This window comes from Prosopis cineraria, unplaced genomic scaffold (genome assembly GCF_029017545.1).
Source record: "Prosopis cineraria cultivar Desert tree isolate PC_DT_omini unplaced genomic scaffold, ASM2901754v1 PC2, whole genome shotgun sequence".
In the NCBI taxonomy this organism is placed as follows: domain Eukaryota; kingdom Viridiplantae; phylum Streptophyta; class Magnoliopsida; order Fabales; family Fabaceae; genus Prosopis; species Prosopis cineraria.
In genome coordinates this window covers 5,088,609-5,115,771 of record NW_026555333.1, presented here as the reverse complement: position 1 = coordinate 5,115,771, position 27,163 = coordinate 5,088,609, and the positions used below count along the sequence as shown (strand labels likewise).

The 27,163-nt window shown below is 36.1% G+C and overlaps 1 protein-coding gene across 2 annotated transcripts in view; it reads right to left on the bottom strand.

Moving 5' to 3' along the window:
* Positions 1-27,163, bottom strand: part of LOC129298316 (BEACH domain-containing protein B) — a 60,172-nt gene that overhangs the window by 20,019 nt on the left and 12,990 nt on the right. For both annotated transcript variants that reach the window (XM_054936715.1, XM_054936721.1), the window contains 16 exons: positions 14,720-15,181; positions 14,407-14,565; positions 14,150-14,299; positions 13,711-13,866; positions 13,470-13,511; positions 12,978-13,322; positions 10,433-10,606; positions 10,131-10,291; positions 9,703-10,021; positions 9,194-9,620; positions 8,699-9,035; positions 8,372-8,560; positions 7,936-8,191; positions 7,573-7,764; positions 7,276-7,491; positions 6,955-7,131 (listed from right to left, as the gene is read on the bottom strand). In XM_054936715.1, the coding sequence (XP_054792690.1) occupies positions 6,955-7,131; positions 7,276-7,491; positions 7,573-7,764; positions 7,936-8,191; positions 8,372-8,560; positions 8,699-9,035; positions 9,194-9,620; positions 9,703-10,021; positions 10,131-10,291; positions 10,433-10,606; positions 12,978-13,322; positions 13,470-13,511; positions 13,711-13,866; positions 14,150-14,299; positions 14,407-14,565; positions 14,720-15,181 (3,762 nt within the window). The remainder of the gene's footprint in view (positions 1-6,954; positions 7,132-7,275; positions 7,492-7,572; positions 7,765-7,935; positions 8,192-8,371; positions 8,561-8,698; positions 9,036-9,193; positions 9,621-9,702; positions 10,022-10,130; positions 10,292-10,432; positions 10,607-12,977; positions 13,323-13,469; positions 13,512-13,710; positions 13,867-14,149; positions 14,300-14,406; positions 14,566-14,719; positions 15,182-27,163) is intronic.

The following is a 27,163-nucleotide window of genomic DNA, read 5'->3' as shown; positions in this document are numbered from 1 at the left end:
GAATTATCCAAATGATCTTTTAATTCTCTCAATAACTTATCTTATTTAAATTAGGCTATTGTTTAAATATCAAATTAAGTCAATTATTTTTCATTTTACTACGTATTTTCATTACTTTTAGTAACGAAGTCAATTAAGTGGTCCTTGTGAGCTCAACTAGCTCAATTAGGGGTTTTCAAAAGCCTTACTTAAGTTAGGATTATTCTTTGCCTATTTAAAGGCACATATTGTAAACTATTTTGAGAGGATGTTGAGTGGAAATTGATTTTCTTTGCAAGTTGAAACTTGTGGGATTGTGTTTATGGTTGAACATGATGACTTTATCAAGAGATTGATCTTCCCTTGTAGTGCCATCCTTAAAATTAAGGATCTAAGGACAAGTTCCCTTAAGGTTCAAATTTATTAATCAGCAACTTTCTTTGTTCTGGCTTCTGCAAGCATGACTTCTGAGTGTATTTTCTGGGTTCCTGGGCAAGTCACCAAGTGGGTCTACATCATAATGGCTCTTGAAGTTATGACAAGATCAACGCAATGACAGTGTGATATGTGTGAATGTGATGTGAAATGGAAAGGAGAAAGAGGAGGAGAAAAAAAATAGAAAGGAGAGAGAGAGAAAAGAGAGGGGAGGAATGTATATGGATTAGTTAATTGGAATGGGATGCTAGAAAATTTCAACATAAATAATCCTTTGATATCTAAAACACGGTTATTTGGGATAATCATTTAAGTTGCTTGACCAATGACAGTTTGGGAAGGTTCGAGTTAGAATTTCTCAAAGATGCCTAGCTATTTTGTTACTTTGTTCTGTTTTGACTACATCTTGTCCTCCAATAGGATGAGCCTTCCACCCTTTTCCAATAAATTCCTTCTTCATTTAAAAAAGGAACAAAAATCGAGGGAGTTGACATTTACAAAGGAGAGACATGGGACAATATAATTCTAAAGGAGAGACACACCTCAGTGAAGAAAGGAAGTGACATGAAAATAAATGCTAAGAATATGCTATTTTATCATAAATTAGATAAATACAAGTTTTACAAGCAACATTTGACATTAAATTAATTATTCAAGCATAATAATTATCAAGTGCACTAATTAAGCATTAGGTAAAACTATAGGAATTTGGCAGTAATTACAATAATATTTTGTAAATATTAAGATTAAATAAGGTAGATTAGTCATTTATTTGTTTCCTTTTTTCTCCTTTTGTATCCCTGATTTTTCAGCCTCTAAGTTAATGGACCTGATTGTATTTTGCTATATATATTTCTCCTCCTCCATTGAGATGAATACGATTGAGAAAAATATTCAAATACCTACATGGTATCAGAGCTGCGATTTGAAAAAGTTGAGACATTGAATCAATGAGTGACTTAGAATCAGCGGCCTCATCTTCCGTCAACCGCTGTGACACCGAGTCCTTCTTCCATAATGATGGAGATGCTTCATCCAAAATCTAAGGAATCATCCGAGTCTACTTCGCGTCAAGTCACGACATCCAGTCTTAAAGGTTCGACAATCTTGAGTCAGACGATTATACCAGAGAAACTCAATGGAGAAAACTGCCATGAATGGACCCAGTCAATGAAGGTAGCGATTGAAGGTCGAGGTAAGCTTAGGTACATCTCCAGTGAGTTCTCTACACCAGATTCGAAAATTCTGACAGCCATGAAACTCTAGAAATAAAAAAACTCCATGGTTTCATCTTGGCTCATTAACACCATGCTCCCTCCGATCAAGAAGAGCTTCATGTTCCTCTCCACAACTCATGAGACATGGGAGGCCATCCATGAAGCTTACTTTGATAAGGAAAATGCATCACAAGTGTTTGAAATCAAAACAAAGCTTTGGGAGTTGAAACAGGGTCACAAAGTCTAAGTGACTACTATCTCAATAAGGTATCTCCCTAGCAAGAACTTGATTTGAATGATTTGAATACTGATGAAGAGTAGAGATGTGCTAATAATGCTGCTCAATTTCACAAACGAGTGAGGAAAGAATGCTTGTTCGAATTCCTTGTAGGTCTGAATTCTGATCTTGATGATGTGCGTGGTTGAATTCTAAGTCTAGAACCTTTACCTTCAATTCGTGAAGCCTTTGCTATTGTCAGAAGGGAAACTTCAAAAGGTAAAGTGATGCTAAAAGATGATTCTCTTTCTCGAACAAATACAAATGAGTCATCTGCACTTGCTGTCCATGTCATAGATCAAAAAAAAAAATAACAAGGGGATACCAATCTACAAACATTATCAAAAAATAGGCCACACCAAAGACACTTGCTGGGACATCCACGGTAAACCTCCAAACTGAAAGCCTAAGAAAAGCAAAGGTCAAGGATATGTTGTTGAAGCATCCAAAAATTAGGAACCAATTCTGACAAATTCACTACAGGACAATCAGATTAGTAAACTATTGAAGATGCTAACAGCACTGCAAGGTAATCAACAACCACATCACCAGCCTGTTGCTTCTGTTGTTAAGAGAGGCAATTTTCAAGGCACTGGCCATTATTAAAGGTATGAGTACCAGACATTGTTGGATTGTTGATTACAGTGCTTCCGATCACATGACTGATGACATTACATTATTTAACTCTTATACTACTTGTAAGAAAAGAATTACTATAACCATTGTGGATTCTACTAACTTTGTGGTCACTGGTGTTGGTAGTATTAAGTTGTCACCCACTCACACACTCAATCATGTGCTTCATGTTCCGAATTTGAAGTGTAGCTTACTATCAATAAGTCAATTAGCCTGAGAAGAAAGATGCTATGCTAACTTCTTTGCCACATGCTAACTTTCTCAGGATCTGCTGACAGAGATGACGATTAGCAACGCTAAAGAGTTTGATAGACTTTACTACCTGGATGAAAGTGGCATTAGACAAAATAGAACTTATAATAAAAAGTCCCTCCTTAGGACTAGTGAATTGGAGTTATGACACAAACGCTTAGGACATCCTAATTTTCATCCTATGTCTCAAATGTTTCCTTCAATTTGTTCAAATAAAGATTGCTCACAATTTCATTGCGAATCTTGTGAACTTGCCAAACATCATAGAGCAGCTTATCCTCACCTTGAGTACCATGCATCCTAACCTTTTAATGCCATACACAATGACTTGCAGGGCCCTCTCGCACTCCCAATTGAACACACTCCAAATGGTTCATAACCTTCATTGACAATCACACACATGTAAGTTGGGTGTTCTTACTGAAAGATAAAACTAACATTTACCAAACTTTCACTGACTTTTATTGCATGATCCAAACTCAATTTCAAACATTAAAATTTTGCATACTAACAATGGAACTGAGTACTTCAACAAATCCCTATCCAATTTTCTCACTAGTCATGGCATCATCCATAAAAACACCTGCCCTCACAGCCCACAACAAAATGGAATTGCGGAATAAGAAAATAGGCAAATTCTTGAAATTGCACGTGCTCTCATGTTCAGCAGTAATGTCCCAAAGTACCATTAGGATGATGCTATTCTTATAGCTATTTTTCTCATCAATCGCTTACCCAACAAAAGCTTGTCCTCCAAAACACCTTTACAAGTTCTCCACTCTACCTATACTCTACCTTACCTTTAGAATACTTTCCCCTTAAGAGTCTTTGGTTGCACAACATATGTTCATCTTCACCATGGAACTAAACTTGACCCTAAGGCTGTCCGCTACATATTTCTTGGCTACTCTACCTCTCAAAAGGGATACAAATGCTTTGATCCCACTACCAAACGTCTTTATGTCACATGTGATGTTACCTTCCATCAAGATGTCTCGTACAACACCTCGTCTTCAGTTCAGGGGGAGAGTTAGAGTGAATTTCAGACCACCATTGTCTCTAATAATGCAATCCCTAAACCTAAACAATATATATTTAAACCTGAGCCTATTCTAAACATTGAGACTAAGTCTATAACTCCTCATGATGAAACTAGCCCCACATAAAAATCTAATCCAGGGGGAGTCATTGAACCATCTGTCAAGGTCTATACTTGAAAATACAAGACAGGTAACGTGTCCGAGGCTCCTAGCACTCACCAATAATCTGAACCAACAGTGGATTCAATGGAGAATGGAGCTAATATAGATAGTGATGGGAAGATGATTGGGCAAAAAGGACATGAGGCGGACAAATTGGTTCTTCCTATTGCAATAAGGAAGAAACCTAGATCTTACACACGACATCCGATAGAAAGGTTTGTTTCCTATCAAGCCCTCTCCTTAAAGTATTGTGCTTTTGTTACTTACCTTGATAGTGTCTGGGTACCAAGCAACATTGATGAGGCTATGTCTGTACTTGAGTGGCGACAAGCAATGATGGAGGAAATGGAGGCCCTAGAAAGGATGACACCTGGGTCATTGGTGATCTTCCTAAAGGAAAAAAAAAACCAGTCAATTGTAAATGGGAGTTTACTCCAAAATACAATGCAGATAGGAGTCTTGATAAATACAAGGCTAGCCTTGTGGCCAAGGGGTTCTCTCAAGTCTATGGGACAGACTACACTGAGACTTTTGCACTAATAGCTAAGCTTAATACAATGAGAATCCTATTGTCTCTAGTAGCTAAACTGAATTGGCCTCTACACCAACTGGATGTGAAGAATGCCTTCATCAATGGAGAACTCAAGGAAGAGGCTTACATGAAATTGCCTTTAAGGTTCCTAAGGAAGAAGTCGAATCAAGTGTGCACACGTGTCTTTAAAAAACAAGGATACACTCAGGGTAAAGTGATCACACCTTGTTCTTTAAACATCAAAATGGTAAGGAAATTGTTTTAGCAGTTTATGTTGATGACATAGTACTTACAGGAGACAACCCAAAGGAGATTGAACATATCAAGGCCACTCTTGCTCAAGAATTCAAAATAAAAGATCTTGGGGAGATGAGATATCTTCTTGGGATGGAGGTTGCTCGATCAAAGAAAGGGATTTACATCTCTCAAAGGAAGTACATGTTAGATCTCCTAAAGGAGACCGGCATGTTAGGATGCAGACCAAGTGACACTCCTATTAGAGTGGAAAAAAATCAGTGATAAAGAGGACCAGGGCAACTCAATAGACATAGGGCAACATCAACACAAGGTTGGAAAGTTAATATATTTATCTCACACTCAACCAAATATTGCCTTTGTAGTTAGTGTGGTCAGCCAATACTCTCACGATCCAAAACAAAAGCACTTGAATAACATGTACCAGATTCTCAGATACTTGTAAGGATCTCCAAATCATGCGCTTTTATTCAAGAAGTCTGAAACACAAAATGTGGAAATTTTTACTAATGCAGACTTGGCAAGTGATCCGGAGGATAGAAAATCCACCTCCAAATACTGTACATTTGTTTAGGGCAATCTAGTCAAATAGATAAGTACGAAACAAAGTGTAGCAGCAATGAGCAGTACAGAGGCTGAATTTAGAGCAATTGCGCTTGGAATATGTGAAGGTATATGGCTGAAGCGAGTGCTTGAAGAGCTAAAGAAGAGTGTGACTAACAACATGGCTGCTATTAACATCTCTCATTACCCCATTCAACATGATAGAACTAAACATGTTGAAATTGGTTAGCACTTCATAAGAGAAAAGATTGATGATGGCATAATTAGTATTACCTATGTTCCTTCGAAGGAACAAACAGCAAATATTCTCACCAAAGGACTACCTCGAGACAAATTTGAGTATTTTGTTGGCAAATTGCACATGATTAACACCTATGATCCAACTTAAGGAAGAGTGTAGGAATTTGGCAATAATTATAATAATATTCTATAAATATTAGAATTTGATGGAACCCTCTATTCTAATAAGCTTTAAACAAGCATAAACCAGAAACTACACCACAAATGGGACTGAAAATTACTAATACCGAATAGCAAAGTTGGATTACAGTGAAAAAAGGAACTGAAAATTACAACGTACTGAAACAGAAACAGCACAGAATACACTCCACCAAACAACAATCACAAAATATAAGTCACTCACTTACATACACACACTACGCAGAAGATAAAATGATGAAGATTCCTCCACCCCCAACCTGGCATTCGAGAGGCCAGAGCTCTCCTTACCACTCTCAATATTCAAAATAATCTCCCCCTCTCTCTAGGCAAAGAGGAAGATTTAAAGACCTAAAAAGTGACTCTAGCACAGCCCTTACCCCTAGAAGACCCTTAACCATCACTAGGACTCTAGCACATCACTAGGCCATCAATTACTTTCTTTTTTCCCCTCATAACCAGGATCCGAAGGGCAAACATCTGAACCAACAATAATGTTATCTTTTAACCTCTTGACTTCCTTGATTTTCTCTTATAGGTCTTAGTAAAATCATGAGCTCTATCAGAATTAAATAAGGTAGATTAGTTGTTTATTTGTTTCCCTTTTTCTTCTTTTGCATCCCTGATTTTTCAGCCTCTAAGTTAATGGGCCTGATTGTATTTCGCTGTATATATATCTCCTCCTCCATTGACATCAATATGATTGAGAAAAATAATCAAATACCAACAAAAACTATTCAAGTAAACTCATCATTATTAAGTCATATACTAATAAAGTAATAATATTCAAGTGCAGTAATGAAGTCTTTATGACATATGCCAAAGTGTAAACTGAACTTTACAGCCCAAAAATGTAAAGCGTGAATGAAGTCATCATGCCATATTCTAGGTGAGAATGACCACTTTACCGCATTATTTATCAGTTAATGGTGAAGTCCTAAGGTTTTTACTATTCTCAAATCACCTATCCATATTGTTTTAAAATACTTGTGCTGGGCTTCTTTTGCTACAAATTAAGCTAGTTATTTGCCATAGCCAAATCAACTACCCGAATGATTTTATGCCCACCTTCAGAGTTTTTCATTATGTAATTTCACAAAGTATTGAGGTGTATTTTATTTTATCAAGACAAGTGAAATAATATAAAAATGAGGCAAAATGTAATACCGGTAATATTGTATCAATTTCAGATATCAGCATCTCATCAACCAATCTCAGAAGGTACAACATATTATCCCGACAAGGTTGTGAGATGAAAATATTATCCTTGGCTGACAATTCCACCATATTCTGAATCAAATCCTCATATATATCGCGAAGCAAGAATCGGTATGAATTACCACCCTACAAAGGACAAGTTTTGAAGAAAAACCATCACTTAAGGTAGAATTTTCTATGCTAATTATAACCATAACGGATTGATTTTGACAAATTTCTAGCATAATTAAAATAAGATAATCTCAAGATGCAGTCAGATTCCCACCATACTTTGTCAGAGTACAAAAAGAAGTTGGCTGTTTCTTCCAACAGTTGCCAGCCACCTTTTATGGAATGCATGTAGTGACAGAGAACTAGAGAAAACAAATTCCTCACCACATGCACCTCATCTGCCTCACTGAAAACTTGGCTTATTGACTTGTTATTGTAGCCTTTCAATACCTCAAGCTTTAAAGAAGATGATAACCAGGCATTCCAACTGTACTCCTACTCACAATGGAAGCAATTTTAAAAACGGTTTTAAAAAATTATCAACCTAGTAAAAAGACAAACTTTATATAACCATACCACAAAAGATTCAATATTTGAAGGATTTGAATCAAGGAGTTCAAGTAGATCTCTTATTATTTTTATTCTAGCATGAGCTTCCTCACAGCCAGACAGGTATCTGATAATCAGTGGCAACATCTGAGGGAGTAAAAAGTGAGAGAAATTGAGCTTGCTTCTCACCCTCTCAAGTTGGTTGTGCCTCTGTAAGACCTGTGAGCCACAATATCTTAAAGTGATTACCAGAAAATCTGTGTCAAATAAAAATTGTACAGAATAATCACACTCTTGGCAAATTACTTAAAATTGAAAACCATTCCGATTATGACCCAATAGATGAAAATGATTGAGGAATTAAAAAAGGTCCACCTCATGTCAAAATACCTGTTTGGGGCTAGCACCACCAAGAAGAACATCAAATAGAGTGGCACACAGATTATCGGTCTGTGGAAAGCTGAACAATCTATCAGAAATAGCTAAGAAAATTGGTTGCATTCTCACTTTCCTGTCAAGTTCAGGAAGAGATTTGGATTTTCCCACTGATAGATTGAAAAATCTTGATCCCTTCTTCTCAGCCGGAAGGCCAATCAAAAGCCTCCCTATGAACTGTAAGCTCAGCAGTCTAATAGACTCGAATTCCCTAGAATAAATAAATAACACCAAAGAGCATAAGAAAGTGAAATATACTATTTCCTAAGAAGAAAATGACAAGAGCACAAAATATTGATCATGATGTACATAAATCCACCCACACTATTGTAGACAATAAATAAGCCTAATCAAATGTGATTTCATTAGAAAAATGCAAAGTGGGACATACTGCTGGAGAAGATTGGTAAAAATCTGACAACCACCAATGATATTAACTTGTTCAAGGAAATAAGCAAGCAGTGATTTCTGGGAAACAGCACGAATAACCATATGGAGAACATCCTCAATACAGGTCATATCTTTACTTCTCTCAAAAAATGCAACAAGTGCTTTTATATCTCCGGAAGTTATGTCCTGCCTGCATGGCCCCAATAATTTCAAAATGAAAATTGAGCAGAGAATGAATAGCAATATGCTATTGCTATTAAAAAATACAATGAAAGTAGATGATAGTTAACATACAGCTCTAAACATGGATTTCAAGAATAAACCATACCTTAGACTCATTTCACCAAGACTTAACAAAAGGAGACGGATCTTGCGAATTTCTTCTTTACTAGGTCTTTCACCAACAACTTGTTCGGTGATAGGATGTAGAAGAGGGTTATTTCCAATAGACAACTGAGACTTGACATTTTCACAATAAAATAGGTGAATTATATCAAGGACACGTGGAAGCCTGCATAAACTAGCAAGCAACCTTGGATTATTGTCAAATTCCTGGATCAGAAACATGTAGAGTTCACGTTGCAACTCATAAACTGTGGAGACCCAGATAAGTGGATTAAGAAAAATACTGGAAATAGCTTCTTTAACAAGCAGTTCTGCCAGACCTGAAGAGAATCCAAAAGAACATAATAAACATCATTGCTCCATTAGAAAATATCATCAAATGAAAATGGTAGGCAGAAGAAATTTGAAACCAATGACCACGTTTTCAAACATAAAGCATCAGATGGGAAAGAATGAGAGAGTTTTGCAGATTAAATACCAGAATTAGAAACAACATTAACAAGGTTTTTCAAGGCAGACAGCGTTTCCATGTTAAGCTGTTGTGAGGGAACTGATGGTAACAGGAATCCCAAGACAGAAAATCCAGATACTAGATGCATCTGCTGCTGATTTGCCAAATTCTCATCCAAGAAAGACGCAATAAGCTCAATGACTTTCGTAGTCACACTCCCCTGCGTCATGTGTGTGAGCAATGCATTTCCAGTTTCTTCATCATTTTCAAATCTACAACATTGTGTGATAAGAGGGAAAAACACAGATACACCACCAACACAGTATATGATCTGTTGCAGCAAACGTCTTGAACATAACTCTGTCTCACCCATTACAGATGCCTCGAATGATTTCTTACCCAATGCATGACTTGGTATAGGTGAAACATTGAAAAGCATTCTGCCAACACTTGCCTGAAAAAGAAAAAAATTAATTTACAAAGACTTTATGTTTATATATACCTCTTTGATAAAATTAATAAAATGCGTAAATCACCTGAGCATTGAATCCAAAGATAATTTTTGATGCAAGGCCATCTTTGGCATCAAGAATCCCACTGGGTAATTTATCCCCACAGAATGGCAGGGCTTCATTATCAAGGAATGCATACATATAGCTTGGTCCTAAGGAATAAATACTCTGGACTTGCTCCCTGGAGATGGCATCATTAAATAAATAAACGGGACCAATTTGGCCAAAAAAAGAAGACGATTCTTGGATGGATTCGAAGGTGAGAGCGTGATCCTCATGGTGATGCATTTTAATTTTAGATCCAATCATGCAACTTGTTAAAGGTTCATTAACTTTCGCATACCTGAAAAATAAAAGCACATAAATCAAGAAAAGCATCATAACAAGAATCATTTTAATACCAAAATGAATTTGAAACTTTAGATAAAGACAAAATCAATGTGATTTGGAACCTGCATCTTTCAGATGAGACAAGATCACCATCCAAGTAACATCTTAACAAGCTACCCCCAGAAAATGCTCTCCCAATGCTATGAGTTATGCAAAGAAAATGCCACTTCTGCCGGACTAAATTAACATGGAGGTCTACACGTTGTCTCTTCAGATTAATTGACTAGCAAGAGAAAAAGAGGGTGAACCATCAAAAGAAGAAACCAAATGAATAAAGATAAAAACAGGTTTGGGTCAAAGCTAACTTGAGGACAATATAATCTAAGGAAAAGAAAAAACTTTACTGGAGAACAATTTTCCTCACCTCAAAAGTGAGCTTCTCCCTTGCAAGAACAGCCAAGGAGCCCCTTCCATTTTCTGTAAGAAAGCTAAAAAGACCCATCACTCCATCCCCAGGGAAGTTCTCAATCCTAAGCCAGCAGGAAAAAGAAAAACCCCTATTGAGAGGCCACTGCAGAGGCGTCAAAAGCATGATACCCTACAAGGATATGAAAGGAATGAGATTTGCATGCAAGTCAGAATAACAAGTAGAATAATACTGCACAATCAAAATGTTCATAAAGAATTACAATTTACAAGCAGAGAAAAGAGACTATTGTTACAGAGAAAATTATTCATGCCAATAAATGGAAAGAAACTTCACCCAAGAAGTTAGCATTCCATTCCAAAACATGGCCCATAATTAAGTTCTCATGTTACAAAACCTTGTGTTATGCTGGAGAGACCTTGTTAAGCCCACTTTCTGTCAGCCCAAGAACAATTAAGGGGCAAGTAAAATATCCTGTAGTCCAAAATCGCCAGACAACTTTACAACACCAATCCCACTAACTTTAGTTTACTATCAACTATCCTAACCATAAGTTTTTCAAAATTTGCAACAAAATCATTGAGAAAAGAGGCATTTCTAGAGATATGATCAATCCCAAACTCAATAATCCATGTTATTTTCTAGCATTACCTGCTTGTAACATAGCTCCAATACCCATTAAAACAAGGCCAAATACGAGGTTAGCACTTCTAATTAATCTTACAAGATGATACAGTAATCACTAGAGACTAGGTTGATGATATAGACAAATTCAAGAAGTCTAGCTAAGGAACTCGTATTTAAAAGCCTTGGTAACTTAGGTGCTTCATTGGCATAGAAGGTGCACAAACCAAAGAAAGTATTTCCATTTCTTAGAGAAAGAAAATTGTTAGCCAGATATTATTCTTTCAAATATGCTGTTTAATTGTAAACATTTCTCTTTTATTAGGCTATATATCATGATCATTGTATTCCTGGGTTTTAGGGATTAGATTTTTCTCTTTATAGCATTTAATTTTCTCCCTAAACTTGCTCCCATGTTTTCAAATCCACATAGCAGACCTGTTGCTACAACCCTATAAAGCTTCAGCTTCAATATCTGAAAATTATAGACAAATTTCCTCACCACTTCGCTCAGAAACCGTAGACATGATCAAAGAAACAAGTGTGTAAGGGTGCAAGTCTGCAATATGACAGAGTTCCAGATGTTCAGCCTCCTTTTCTCACACATGTCAAAAGACACAGACGTAAAGGATCCATGTTAGATAAGGGCAGTTTGCAGTTATTTACTAGAAGTTTACAGCAGTTATTCTCTGTGTGTATTTCAGCTTATGTCTTATCCTGTGTTGACTATTACAAGCAGTATGAGCGGTGTTTTTATGAACATATGATGTTGTATCCTCGAGGAGTCAGACAGACATTGACTTTGTACTTTTGGGAGATTCCCCTATGGTAATAATGTGTTAAGGCACTTGCACCCTGTTCTCCGATAAAACCTCCCTTGTTTTCTTTCCCTACACAAATCCCTATCACAATAACCATATGAAAGCCAATAGTATGAAATGAGTCAAAAGCAAGAAAGTTCCCCCATTGGTATAAAGAGATAGAAGGGGCGTGTATTAAAGCTAACATATTTACCTCACACCAACCAAGACGAAGTTTATGAACAAACCAAATGAGAAGCGTCTGAAAACTGTTTCCAGAATCTTGATCTATCTCAAGATGACTTCTGGTGAAGGCTTGTGTTCCAAGAAGGGAGATTATAAAGGTGTAGAAGTGTTCTCAAATGTAGATTGAGGGGGATCAGCAATCGATATAAGGCCTGTTACTGTCTAGGGTAGATTTATGTAAGGAACAGAGTGACTCCGAACATTTAAAGGCAACTCATGGTTGCTAAATGTAGCAACAAGGCAATCCCGTGTTCTAGCACTTGGCATATCTGAAGGGATGTGATATTGAGACTTCTCAAGGAAATAAATAGCAGGGTTAGCATGCCAAGGAAAGTGTTGTATGATAACATGGAAACAATTGAACAAGTAGAAAATCCTATCAAGTGAGATAGATGTGTTAACCAAGGCACTGCCAAGAATCAAGTTTGAAATTAAGTACCAATTGACAATGAATAACATCTGCCACCCGCCTTAAAGGAGTGTTGATACTCTTGTGCTAAATTTTCACGTTTTCATCCTTTTAGCTTCTGTACTTGATAACTTGATTAGGCTTAATCATTTATTCAACTTTAAATATTCTGTTTTTCCCCCCTTAATTTTAGGCTGGCTGGTTAAGTTTGGATTTTATTTTTCTACTTTCAAGGGATGAGATTGGTCAAATTATCTGTGGCTAACAACCCTAATGTCCTCTCTTAAATACAGGATGGCCAAAAACAAAAAAACACGTGCGCGCGCACATTCTGTTATCAAAATAAGTAGTAGAAAAAAGAATAATACTTCCTAGCATACAAATAAATATTTATCTATATACAGTAACCAAACCAAAATGAAAACTTCCCCAGTAATATTTCCATGACAGGTTCAGGACTTACAGAATCAGTCCCAGAAAGATCAAAAAAGGCAGTTGGTCCCTTTTCATGCAACATTGACAAAAGACTTGTTAACAACAGAGAGCAGTACTGTCTCCGTGTCCCCACTTTCTCACTACGGAGTAAGGCAAATATTTTGCGTATGTCCTTCCCTGATATGCTATGCCCACCAATGGCTTGAATTAACTGGGCAATTTGAATTATCACGCTGTCATTTTCTTCTTGAGAAAACCAATCAAGAAGGAAGTCAAGCATCCCTGCTCTGACACATGAAGCTCGATTAGAAATGGAATCTCTTAGCAGCTGCTGAAACATATCGAGTCCACAGTGCTGCAATGACTCACTGCTCTGCCCAATCACAAGATAGCAAGCAATAATCCAGATGGCATTATATTATTAAATGAAAAGCCATCAATTATTAGAAAAATAATCCAGAAAGACAAACTCCAGCGCTGAAAATTTATGAGGAAAAATCAAGGAAAATGAATAGCTTACCTTTTGCAGTACAATCAGATATAATATAATCACATCTTCATTCTGAAATCAAATAAAGAAGAAGAGGAAGGAAATTCAACAAATGAGGCTCATTCAATGGAGATTTAAAGATAAACTTGATGTAATTTATCAAAGGATAAATCAATCTAAGAGCAACCAGTATGTAGCATAATTCAAAAATAAGATGAAAGAAAGCAAGCAAATCATACAAATTGAATTGAAGTTGTAAACCACTGGATACCTTTATAATTGGACTCATTTTGATATCAAATGTCCCATCAACAAGCATATCAAGCAATTCATTTAGAAGCCTTTCACTTGAATGCCATTGGCAAAAATCCAGTAGCAGACTTTGCAGCGCCTGGTAACCTTTTCCAGCAAGAGCTCTAAATGCAGCCTGCAAAGTTTTTAATAAATCAAGGTAGCCTCAACAAAGTTCAAGCAAAATCATAACAAAAAACAACGTTCATAAGATATAACATAGTTTCCAAGCAACTAGGCAGGCCCCACTACATTGTAGGGAATCTCAACTATGAGTAATATTATCAACAACTAGTAAATAACACTGGTTGCCACAGATTCTACAATTTATAAGAATATTGGCATTGATAAAATGAAAAATTCAATAGAAAGGGAAATAAATAACAAAAATAATGAAGAAGATTTCCAAAGATGCGAACCTTTGATGTATCATTACTTGCAAGCAGGCAAGTAAGCGTCTTAAGCACATTCAAAACCAACTTCTCCCCGTTTGCATCATCAAGGTTGCTGTTAAGTAATGAAACAACATGCAAAAAGCACTCCCCATCATGAAACAGAGCCTGATAGTACTGAGGCAGAACAACATCAAACACAATCCTTCAGTTGACTCGCTAATGCATGTAAACATTTAAAGTAACTTGTGATTAGTTAAGAAACGAATCAAAAGGAAACATACTGCTGGATTAGTCAGGAGAAGATCTCTCATTCCAACCAACAAATCAATAGACAGATCTACAAATCCCTTCTCCCGTTCTTTTATCTGATTAAATGTTTCCATGTATTTAGAGCATAACTGCAACTTGGCTTTTTTATCTTCTTCAGAGTGTGGTACAATCTGGAAAAATAAGTGTGCAATATTCACGGTCAATAATGTACCTGACAAATACTAGGTCAAAAATGATTTTTTTTTTTATAACAGGTCGTCAAACAAGAATTTAACGCCTTCATCACATCATAACAGTGAAAACAAAAGGCAAAAACATAAGTACCTTCATCAGTTCAAGTATTTCTTTAAGCACGGCATTTCTCAAGCCTTCTACCCAGAACAAATCAAATAAATAATCGATACATGCAAAATCATTCAATATCAAGCTCCGTGCATCCTCGGCTGCAGATGAAAACATAGCAGAAAGCTCCATGCACAATTTCATACAGTTAAAGAAACTTTGCATGGTCTCATGTGAGTGGCATTTTTGTTGATCCTGCTCCAACACCACTTCAATGCTACTATTATCACAAGCAAAATTCATTTTTCCGCATCTTCTTGACTCTTGGGCTTGGACACAAGCAACTTTTAGAACTCTAGAAACTGCACCAAGGGTCTTAAAAGAAGCAACTGTTTTCTCAGGAGAGGCATGCAAAATGGAAACCAAGCTCCTCACAAGAACACTAGCACTTTCAGGATTGCAGATAGACCGTTCAAGCGCATCCAACAAAGCAGACAATTCAGGCTGTAAAAAAGTGAAAGGAAATCAGTATTAGAAAACTTTCAAAACAATCAAATTCTGCTGTACAATCAAAGCAACAAAAACAAAAAACAATAAAAATCATTTAAAATATATGTGACTTACCAAATCAAACAATAGATAGAAGTTTTGGACACTAGCATATTAAAAATGCACATAAACGAAAATAAGCTTAGTTTCACTAGAGAAACATGCTAGATGTCAATTGACAACAAAGGGGGCGCATGATTTAGAGCAAAAACCAAATGCAGATCGGACAGATTTTTAGTTTTAGAAATTTGACACTGTGCTGCTTAGGTAGATCTTTTCACCAAGCACTACATCCCACATCCTCATATTTACACCCATATCCCTTTTTCCAAGCTCTTTTGATGTAACCACTGGTGTATGAAACTAAGATGCAATGAAATATCCTAGAATATAAATAATAATAATAATAATAATGAAGTAAAAGAATTTAATTTATTAATTTTAGAGGGAAGAATTGACAAGGTAGAGTTAGGGACTAGTGGAAAATAACATTGGTCTTAACCTTCAAGCACCAAGCTCGAATCTCTAGCTATAGGAGGTGCAATTTTTTTTTTATTTTCTTTTAACCATGTGAATTTACCTTAATGCCCTTAAAAAAACAAACAAAACAAAACACAATCAACACTATAAGATATTCTTGCTCCTTCCTTTTCTCTTCTTCATTTCGATCAGTCAAGAGAGAGAGCACTTAAAGATTCTTCATCCAACCTCTGACCGTTTTCCATTCTTCTCCGCCACACCTCCTTGTCGGATTCTCCTCTACCTCTATCCCTTCCTTTTAGTTCTTTTCTCACTCACTGGTGAGGTTGCATGTAGGTCGCCCATCACTTACCGCAACAATGGGTTTGGTGAGACACAAGACTTCTTCTTCCTCTTCACTTCTTTCCGCGTGTGGACGTCGAGTAGTTGGGCTATTTCTATTGGAAGTATGAATCTAAGTTCCTTCCCTCCCCCCTGCACATGGTCGATATCTTCTCCCTTCCCCTGTTCAACTGGTGCTAATTGAGTGAGTTTGATTTCTTCATCTTTTTACAATTGATCAAGAATGAATACTAAGATACGACGGTAGGATTTGTGTGGAAGAAATTCATAATTTTGCAAATACCATCCACCCAGGATTCACAAAAATGTATCAAGATTTGAAGAAATTGTATTGGTTGGATGCTCTAAAGAAAAATGTAGATGACTACGTTTCACATTGTTTATTATGTCAGCAAATTAAGGCAAAGCATTAAAAGCCAACAGGATTACACTAACAATTGGAGATACCAGAGTGGAAATGGGAAAATATGACGATGGATTTTGTTACTAGGTTACCCTGTATAGTTAAGGGATATGACTCCATCTATGTGATAGTTGATAGATTGACCAAGTCAGTACATTTTGTTCCAATGAAGACAACCTACAATGTGGATAAGCATGCTCAATTGTATATCGATGAAATTGTTCAATTGCACGGAGTTCCAGTGTCTATAATTTTAAATAGAGGTCCTCAGTTCACTTCTTGATTTTGGAGGTCATTTCAAGAAGCGTTGGGCACTCATTTGGATCTTAATACTACATTTCATCTAAGAACTAATAGCCAGTCAGAAAGGACTATTCAAATTCTTGAAAATATGCTGAGATCTTGTATTCTAGACTTTGGTGGAAGTTGGGATCATTACTTAGCCTTGGTGGAATTCACTTATAACAACAGTTATCAAGCTAGTATACAAATAGCTCCATATGAGGCATTGTATGGCAGAAAATGTAAATCTCTTATTGGTTGGTTTGATATTAGTGATGCTAAGATTTTGGGACCCAATCTTGTACAAGATGCCATTGAGAAGGTGAAGGTGATCAAAGAAAAACTATTAACAGCTCAAAATCGACAGAAATCCTATGTTGATAATCGAAGTCGGGACTTAGAGTTCACAAGTAGGGATAAAGTATTTTTTAAGGTGTCTCCAATGAAGGGCATAATGAGATTTGTAAGGAAAGGCAAATTGAGTCCAAGATACATTGGTCCTTTTGAAATCTTAGAGCAAGTTGATGCCGTTGCTTATCACTTGGCATTACCACCTGAGTTATCAAGTATTCACCTGGTGTTTCATGTATCGATTCTACGAAAATATTTGTATGACCCTTCACACGTGATTGAGACTCAAGGGATTCAGATAGACACAGACTTATCTTATGAAGAAGTTCCAATGACCATTCTAGATAGGTAAGTAAGGAAGCTGCGATCAAAAGAAATCGCTTTGGTAAAGGTGTTGTGGTGCAATCATTCTCAAGAAGAAGCTACATGGGAAGTAGAAAGTGAAATGCGTGCCAAGTATCCACACCTGTTTGAAGATTAAGGTGAGTGCATATTTAAATTCGGACGACCAAATTTTTTTTAAGAGGAGAAAATGCAATATCCTAGGATATAAAAATAATCATAACAATGCAGTAAATGAATTTAATTTATTAATTTTAGGGGGAAGAGTTAACAAGGTAGATTTAGGAACTACTAGAAAATACCATAGGTATTAATCTTCAAGCACCAAGTTCAAATCTCTAGGTATAAGAGGTGCAACTTTTTTCTTCTTCTTTTAACCATGCACATTTACCTCAATGCCCTAAAAAAAACAAACAAAACAAAACACAATCATTGCTATCAAATATTCTTGTTCCTTCCCCTTTTCTTCTTCATTTCGATCAGCACAGAGAGAGAGAAGAGTGTGCTTTGACATTCTTCATCCAACCTCTGATTGTTTTCCATTCCTCTCCACCGCTCCTCCTCGCCATATTATCCTCTGCCTCCATCCCTTCCTTTCTTTCCTTTTCTCACTCATTGGTGAGGTTTCATGTAGATCATTGATTACTTACCATGGCAATAGGTTCTGTGAGACTCAAGACTTCTTCCTCTTTACTTCTTTCCGTGTTTTGGACGCCAAGTAGTTAGGTTGTTTCTATTGGAAGTCTAAATCTAAGTTCCTTCCCTCCCCTCTGCACATGGTTGATTTCTTTGCCCTTCCCCTATTCCACCGGTACTGATTGAGTGAATTTGATTTCTTCATCTTTTTCTTTCGTGCCGTCAATATGTGTGTGCCATGTTGGTTGCGGGACATTAATGGCAGTTGAATTTTAAATTCTTTCCTTTTTGAATTAGTATTGTACATGTAAGTAAAGATTATTACTTAACTAATTTTAAATTGAAGGTTTAAGTTTTTGGTTGCAATACAGGGAGATCATGATATATATATATATATATATAATTATTTACATTGATTCTTGGCAAATAATGATTTGAGAAGTATGGTTAGGATTATATTATAATAATAAAATTAGTTTGGCTAAGAATAAAATGGAAAATTTGGAGGCATAAATGAGGATGTATGGGGAAAAAATTTTATTCAATTTGTACAAAGATTTATTAAAATTTTATTATATCTAATAGGGACTTTAGAAGAAGAGAGGCTTGATTGAAGTTGTGAGAAAGGAATTTTAAGAACTAGGCAATATACAAAGTAAGAAAATAATGTTCCCCAATAACAAGAAGTGATGATATTTCTCTTATGTTATTTATTTATTTATTTCAATTGTCATAAACAAATCTTCTTATTGTACCTTAAAATTAAGCTGATTTAAAAGATGCATTTAGCTTATGTATTATTCGAGTTTAATTATGTAGGTCTTCTCATGGTATTATATTTTCTTAAAAATATTATACATACATGGACTGGATAAATTATAGATAAAAAAGTTATTTAAACTTTACAGGTTAATGAAAAATTTTGAATTATAAGGATTTTTGGACTCCATGCATGACAAAAATGCTTTAGAAGACTGAATACAAAACACTGATTGTTAACGACAGTTTTGTTAGCCCGTGGCGCATCAGGACATACCTAACTAGCAGGGTACATTGGAGATGCTACCCCCATGTGTCAGCCAACACACATGGAAGGGAGGATGTAATTTCGTAAATATAATTCACGCCTGTTATTCGTAAGCTTTACGCTTGTGCCTATTTTTGGTGGCTTCTAGCCCACGCCTGCTATTTGTTATGTTCAGGTCCTAACAGAAAATAAGTTTTTCAAGTCATATTTTCACTCTTAAGAATTGTATTTTTATGATTTGTTTTATGTAAAAGATATACTCCTAATTTGTCGATTATGACTCTATATTTTCTCTTTTCTATTTTTGTTACCAAATTATCAAAGAAAAATTGTGCTATTATTTTCTAATATCATCATTAATTAGATTAGTCTCTTGTTTCTAATTGTATATGTTTATGATTATCATTTTTCTTTATTATTATTATTATTATTTGGGGACGTTATTTACTAGGAGAATTTTTATTATTTAGATAGTAGAAGTGGACCTGCTCTTCAATAGATCTCGTGGGACTCCTTAAAACAAGAAGCATTCTGTTGCTCCAATTACATTGTGGATTCATGTAAATATTTAAGCATTTTGTTTTTGTTATAGAGTCGCTCCACGAATCATATAAACAGGATACTCATTTAAAGTATTTTGATTTGTATGTGTACATATATAAATTGTATCTTGGATATTCTTTTTGGCAGGTTATAGAGATTTCAAAAAGTCCAACTTATAGCAAAGACTGTCGGAATTTCTACAACAATCTTAAACATTTTGTTCCTATTAATAATTGCTTAATATAAATGATGATTGTATGATAAAATCGTAATTAATATGTTAGGTATGTTAAGGGTTTATGCTTTTCGAATATGAGTTTCCTTGTATTCCAACTGATCACACTTCGAAAGTTCGAGGTGTAACATGCAACTTCAATTCTGACAAATAAAGTAGGAGAAAATGTTCTCTAATATTGATTCCACTAATTACAAAGGATAAGTGTACCACTACATAGAGTAATGAATGCTAATACAACTTCTAACTACCAAACACCAACTACCAACTACCAACTAATAAATTTAACCTCTAACAACCATCTAATACCCATTAAAAGAATAAAAAATATTGTTTACATCAACTCCGCCTATGTTTATAGCCGGTCCCAAGCCCGGGTAAAGGAGGAGGGTTGTGTTAGGCCATCTACAGCCAATGTAAAATTTTGTTGAATCTATCATGAACATGGACAATAGACATTATAATATTAATGCTAGGTCGTTGCCCGTAAGTAACGCGCTGCATGGCTCGAGTACAGTGATAAGTGAGTTAGAGCCGTTGCATCGGCGCCCGGATGTAGTGTTAAATGAGCAAGGGCTACCGCGTCATTCTGGACGCACGCGGCTAAAGAAGTTAGTCCATAAGAGCAAAATTAGATTTGGTACTTGGAATGTTGGGACATTAAATTGTAAATCTGTAGAGGTTGTAAGGGTTATGATTCAAAGGAAAATCAATATCCTTTGCCTGCAAGAAACAAAATCGCGTGGAGAAGAAGCTAAAGATATTCAAGGTTTCAAACTTTGGTATACAGGAAAAGTAAGTGCACGCAATGGAGTAGGCATCATTATAGATAAGAAGTGGAAGAAGAACGTTGTAGAAGTTAGCAGAATTGGAGACAGAATTATTTCCTTAAAAATGATAATTGGACGTGAGAGTGTTAATATTGTTAGCACTTATGCGCCCCAAGTCGGGACAGAAACCAGTCTTAAGGAATTATTTTGGAGGATCTGGAGGGGTTGATTCGACACATACCACAAAGTGAAAAGATTTTTATTGGAGGAGACTTTAATGGGCATGTCGGGACGGAAGCTGGTCAGTATGCGAAAGTGCATGGTGGTTTTGGTTTTGGAGAGCTAAACAATGAAGGACAAACTCTTCTTGATTTCTCATTGGCGTATGATTTTAAGATTGCTAACACTTGTTTCAAGAAGAGAGATGAGCATCTCATCACTTACAAAAGTAGAGTCTCAAGGTCACAGATTGATTTTCTTTTGGTTAGGAACACAGATAGAAGACTTTGTAAAAATTGTAAGGTGATCCCCGGAGATGCTGTAACGACACAACATAGGGTCCTAGTCCTTGATGTGTGTATTATGAGTAAAATCCAAAAACGTCGACAAGTAGTAACACCAAGGATTAGGTGGTGGCAATTAAAAGGTGAGAAGCAAGATATTTTCAAGCGAAATCTTTTGGATAAAGGAATTTGGGATCTCAGGGAAGTGCTAACATTATATGGGAGGATATGGCTAAAAAGATAGGGAGGTTGCAAAAGTAGTTTTGGGAGAATCGAAAGGTTCTGGTCCGAGAGATAAGGAGTCTTGGTGGTGGAATAATAGTGTACAGGACAAAATCAAGTATAAGAAGAACTGTTTTAAAGCCATACATTTGTGTAACAATGAGGAAAATTAGGAAGGTACCGTATGGCTAAGAAGGAAACTAAGAGAGCTGTGGGTGAAGCTCGTTCTAAAGCTTTTGAAGAATTTTATAACAGCCTTGAGACGAAGGAAGGAGAGCAAAATATTTATAAGATTGCCAAGAGTAGGGAAAGAAAATCAAGAGATCTAGAACAGGTAAGTTGTATTAAGGATGAAGAGGGAAGAATTTTAGTTACAGATGATGAAATTAAAAATAGATGGGAGACTTACTTTTCTAAACTTTTCAATGATGGAGAGGATTCATCTAGTAACTTGGAGGATTTAGTAACTGGTGAAGGAGAACAAAATTTGTCATTCTATCAAATAATACGTGATAAGGAGGTAAAGGAAGTTCTTAAGAAAATGGCAAATGGTAGAGTCAATGGACCTGATTGTATATCTATCGAAGTATGGAAATGTTTAGGTGAAGAAGGGGTGAGATGGTTAACTAAGTTATTTAATGTGATTTTACGGTCCAAGAAAATGCCTGATGAGTGACGTACATTAATTCCTATTTATAAAAATAAAGGAGATATTCAGAATTGTACTAACTATAAAAGGATTAAACTCATGAGCCACACAATGAAATTGTGGGAGGAGGTAATTGAGCACAGGTTGAGATTGGAGACAAGTATTTCTGAGAATCAGTTTGGTTTTATGCCAGGTAGATCAACTACAGAGGCGATTTATCTACTAAGGGGATTAATGGAAAAGTATCGTTGTAAAGATAAAGATCTACACATGGTTTTTATTGATTTGGAAAAAGCTTATGACCATATACCAAGAGAAGTGCTTTGGAAAGCGTTGGAAAAAAAGGAAGTACGGATTGTTTATATTAAAGCCATACAAGATATGTATGAGGGGGTAAAAACTAGTATAAGAACGCCTAATGGTCAAACAAAGGATTTTCCTATAAAGATTGGACTACATCAGGGATCATCTCTGAGTCCTTATTTGTTCAACTTGATCTTAAATGTTTTGACGGAATATATTCAAGAGGAAATTCCGAAATGTATGCTCTTCGCGAATGATATAGTTCTTATAGTAGAGACAAGAGAAGAGATTAATTGCAAACTTGAGTTATGGAGGAGGACATTGGAGTCGAAAGGTTTTCGTCTGAGTAGAAGTAAGACGGAATATTTATATTGTAAATTTAGTAAAGGACTATTCGACAATAATTTGGAAGTGAAATTGGGAGATCAAATTATACCTCAAGTGAAAAAGTTTAGATATTTGGGAGCCATTATTCAAAATGATGGCAAAATCAGTGGAGATATTTCACATAGAATTCAAGCTGGGTGGTTTTAATTGTAGAAAAGCTAAAGGAGTTATTTACGACCGTAAGGTGCCTAATAAACTTAAAGGAAAGTTTTATCGCACTGCTATCAGACCGGCAATGTTATATAGTAGTGAATGCTAGGCTCTAACGGGACAGCAAGAGCATAAAGTTGGAGTAGCAGAGATGAGAATGTTACGATAGATGTGCGGACATACACGTAAAGATAAAATTCGAAATGAGCACGTACGCGAAAAAGTGAGGGTGGCACCTATTGAGGAAAAAATGGTAGAAAATCGGTTGAGATGGTCTGGGCATATACAAAGAAGACCAAGGGAGGCACCAGTGAGAAGAGTGGAACATATAACTTTAAGTCCAATTAAGAGAGGTAGAGGAAAGGCCTAAGAGAACACTTTTGGAAGTTGTTGAACGCGATCTCTTAATTAATAATATTCCTAAAAGTTTGATAAATGATAGAGCACAATGGCGTCTTGCAATCTATGTAGTCGACCCCACCTAGTGGGATAAAGGCTTGTTGTTGTTGTTGTTGTTGTTTACATATTTCAACACCCCCATCGAGCTAGAGAGTGGATATTATCCATTCCCAACTTGGACACTAGTCTATGAAAATGTTAACTCAACAATCCCTTTATGACTACATCTGCCACTTGATTGCCAGAAGGAATGTAAGGAGTACATATTAGACCACTTTTATAAAGTATTGATCAATTTCCAGCAATGTTAATAGCGGACTTCTTGTCATATTAGAGCCTTATTGGACCTTCCCTTTTGAACTTCAAATCTGAACAAATTATTTTTATCCACAATAATTCACAAATTCCAAGTGCCATAGCTGTAAACTCAACCTCCACACTAGATCTAGATACCACATCCTGTTTTTTTGCTTCTCCAAGTAATGAGATTCGAGCCAAGAAATGTACAATAGCCTGATGTAGATCTTCTATCATCCATATCTCCTCCATGATTTGTATCAATGTATGCTTCAATGGTCAATCTTCTCCCCATCTTGAACAGAATGCCTTTTCCTAGAGTAACCTTCAAGTACTCAAGGATTCAATAAACTACTTACAGATGACTCTTCAGGATCATGCATAAAATGGCTCACCACACTCACTGCATAGGCAATGTCAGGTCTATTATGAGTTAGATCAATTTTCCAACAAGCTTTTGATAAGATTCCTTATTGACTGGAGGCTCTAGAAGATGAGGTTTGCTGGGTTGATTTTGCTTCTATTGGCCAAGACGCTTTACTTCCTTACAAAGTATGATTTTGTTTAATTGGAGTGTCTATAAGTTTTCACCCCAACTTCCCTATTTTAATGAGAAGGTAAAGAACATACTTATGTTGGGATATGAAGATACCATGCTTTGAATCAGCAAATTCAACACTCAAAAATATGTTAATCTCCCTAAATCCTTCATTTGGAATTGTTTTGCCTCAACTCTGTTTGAACCCCATGCCAGCCATAGCTTTTGAGAACCTTCCAAGCCATGCCCTTAGTGATTGTTTGAATCCATAAAGCACATTTTTAAGCTTGCAAACTATACCAAGAGGAAGATGTAAATCAAATCCAGGGGGAACCTCCATATAGATTTCTTCCTTTAAATCACCGTGTAAGGAAGGTTTGTGGTATTGAAATGGGATGTAGGCTAGTGACGAAGGCTTTGTGATTGCAAGACAATTTGTCATAGGAAAGAAACGAAGACAAAGGATATAGAGACTGTTTGCACAACTACAAGTTCCTTTTCTCAAAGTAATAGGTAGATCAAAATCAAACATTTCAAAGTCACAACAAGGAACATCTTGATTGTCAGAAACATCATGAGAATTTGAAGTAATTTCAATGTCTTCAAGAGAATCAAGAGTTACTTCACAATTTTCAGGCACAGGATCTAAAGTTTGAACAGGAGCTAGTTTAGATGGTTGAATTTGTGTAGATTGAGATGTTCTCATGTTTTTCTTGAGTGAAGACTTACAATGGACAAGTAGATTTACGAGTTCACAATGCTTCCAAAGACTCACTAGGAGAGGAACTAGGAAGTTCACTAAGGAAAAGATCATTACCTTGATCATCACTAAGAGGATTCTCCCTTTTAAGATAAGTATTGAAATAAAAATCAGATTCATAAAAAGTAACATCAATTGACACAAAAAATTTCCTGGAAGGAGGATAATAGCATTTGTATCCTTTTTTAAGAGAGGAATACCCTACAAACACACATTCAAGAGCTTTAGAATCAATTTTGGTCCTTTATTGAGAATGCACACGACAAAAGGCAACACACCCAAAGACTCTAGGTGTAAGACCACTTGATGCATTAAAATTAGGAAAAAATTAAGTAAGGACTGCCATAGAACTTTTTGATCCAAGGACAGGAGTTTGAAGTCAGTTAATTATATGTGTTGTGGTTAAGATAGCTTCTTCCCAATAATGTTTATGCACATTAGTTTGAAACAATAAGGCCTTGTAACATTAAGAAGATGACTATTTTTCCTTTTAGCTACCCCATTTTGTTGGGCAATATTAACACAAGATGATTTGTGCAGAATTCCATGACTATCAAAAAAAAATTAGATAAAGGTTGGTTGAAAAAATATTTGGCATTATCAAATCTAAACCTTAGCATCCAACTCCAAATTGAGTTTTAACTATATAATAGAATGAGGGAAAAACAATGCCACCATTATATTTTTATTTCAGCAAATAAATCCACGTTACAGGGGTGCTATCATCAATAAAGGACACAAACCATCGAAACCCAATAATACTAGGAACATTAAAGGGACCCCAACTATCACTATCAATCATATTGTAAGAAACAGAAGTTTTTTTATTACTCATAGGACATGAAGATCACTTATGCTTTGCAAACTCAACAATATCACAATGAAAAGACTCAATAGGTAAATCCTTGAACAAAAAGGGAAACATAATTTTCAAAACACTAAAAGAAGGATGACCCAAATGGCAATGGTAAAGCCAAATTTGATCTTTACTGAACTCAACTCTTTTGGACTAAGATAAGGAAGAAGCCATCAAACTCTAAACACTACTACATTCAATAGTTCCATCAAAATAGTCAAGACCATCCCTTTACTTAGCAAGTCAACTTATCTGACTTGTCTATTGCTCCTAGAAAACACGAGGTAGAAGAGACGAGTACATAGCAATCAAAATCAGTAGCAAGCCTTTTTACGTAACATTTGTATAGAGTTTAGGAACATGTAAGACATTTATAAGGACAAGGTTATCACTCAACATCTCCTTGACTAGCCACAATGGCTATGGATCCATCACCCCACATAATTTTCCTTATGCTAGGACATGGATTATATGAGATAAAATTCTTGAAAGAATTGGTCAAATGATTTGAGGCACCAAAATCAACAATCCAAGAATGAAGAAAATCGTTCTTTGAGGCTATAAAAACTAGGGCTACACATAAAACCTGGTAGTCTAATAAACCCAATCCAGCCCGATGTGACCTAGTCTTAAAAAATCTAACCCAACATAAAAAAAAAATAGAGACTATATTGTTAGGGTTAGACGAAACCAGCCGGTAAGACCAAGTTGAGGGCTATGCTTTCAAACCAATTAGTCCTACCCGATCCAAGTAAGATTTTTTAAAAAAGTAAATATTATAGGTGTAAAATAAAAGAGGGAAAATAGGCTTCTCTTCCTCCTCTTTCTACCGTTCTATGAATGCACTTCTTTGTGACTATCCTCTTGCCCTCTTCCTTCTTCACTTCATTAACAACGTTCTTCTGTATATCTCATTGCCTCTTCTCCGAGGCTTAGAGTCTTCACTCTTTAGATCTTCACTACCTCTTGCATCTTCTTCATGATGTGATGATGTTTTGCGACTCCAACAACATCTTCTAGATCTATTAAACCTAAGTATGAAGACCCCTTGCCAAATCTACTAAATCTAAAGACAAAGCCGCTAGTTCCTTTTCCCCCCTCTAGTTGTCAGTATTTTGTTTTCTCTCTCATGATGCTATGATGTTGAGAGGCAAACAATATTCATTCATTCCTATTTAAGCTTTTGTTTATATCTGGCAAACAGAAGGCAGCTCCCCAATCGTACCAAAAGAATAGGACGTAGAGGTATTTTTGGTCTCTGACATGGCTGGAATGAATCAAGGAGAAGATTTTGAGAAGAAATGAAGAGGTCTGCAACAAGAAAAGGCCCAAAGGACTCACCACAAATTAACAAGGGCGAAAGTCACTCTAGAAGGATCAAAAAAAGGCACATATGAGCCAGAAAAGATGACACCCACGCCTGGAACTCACCGAAATCAGACAAAAAATGAAGATTCGAGCC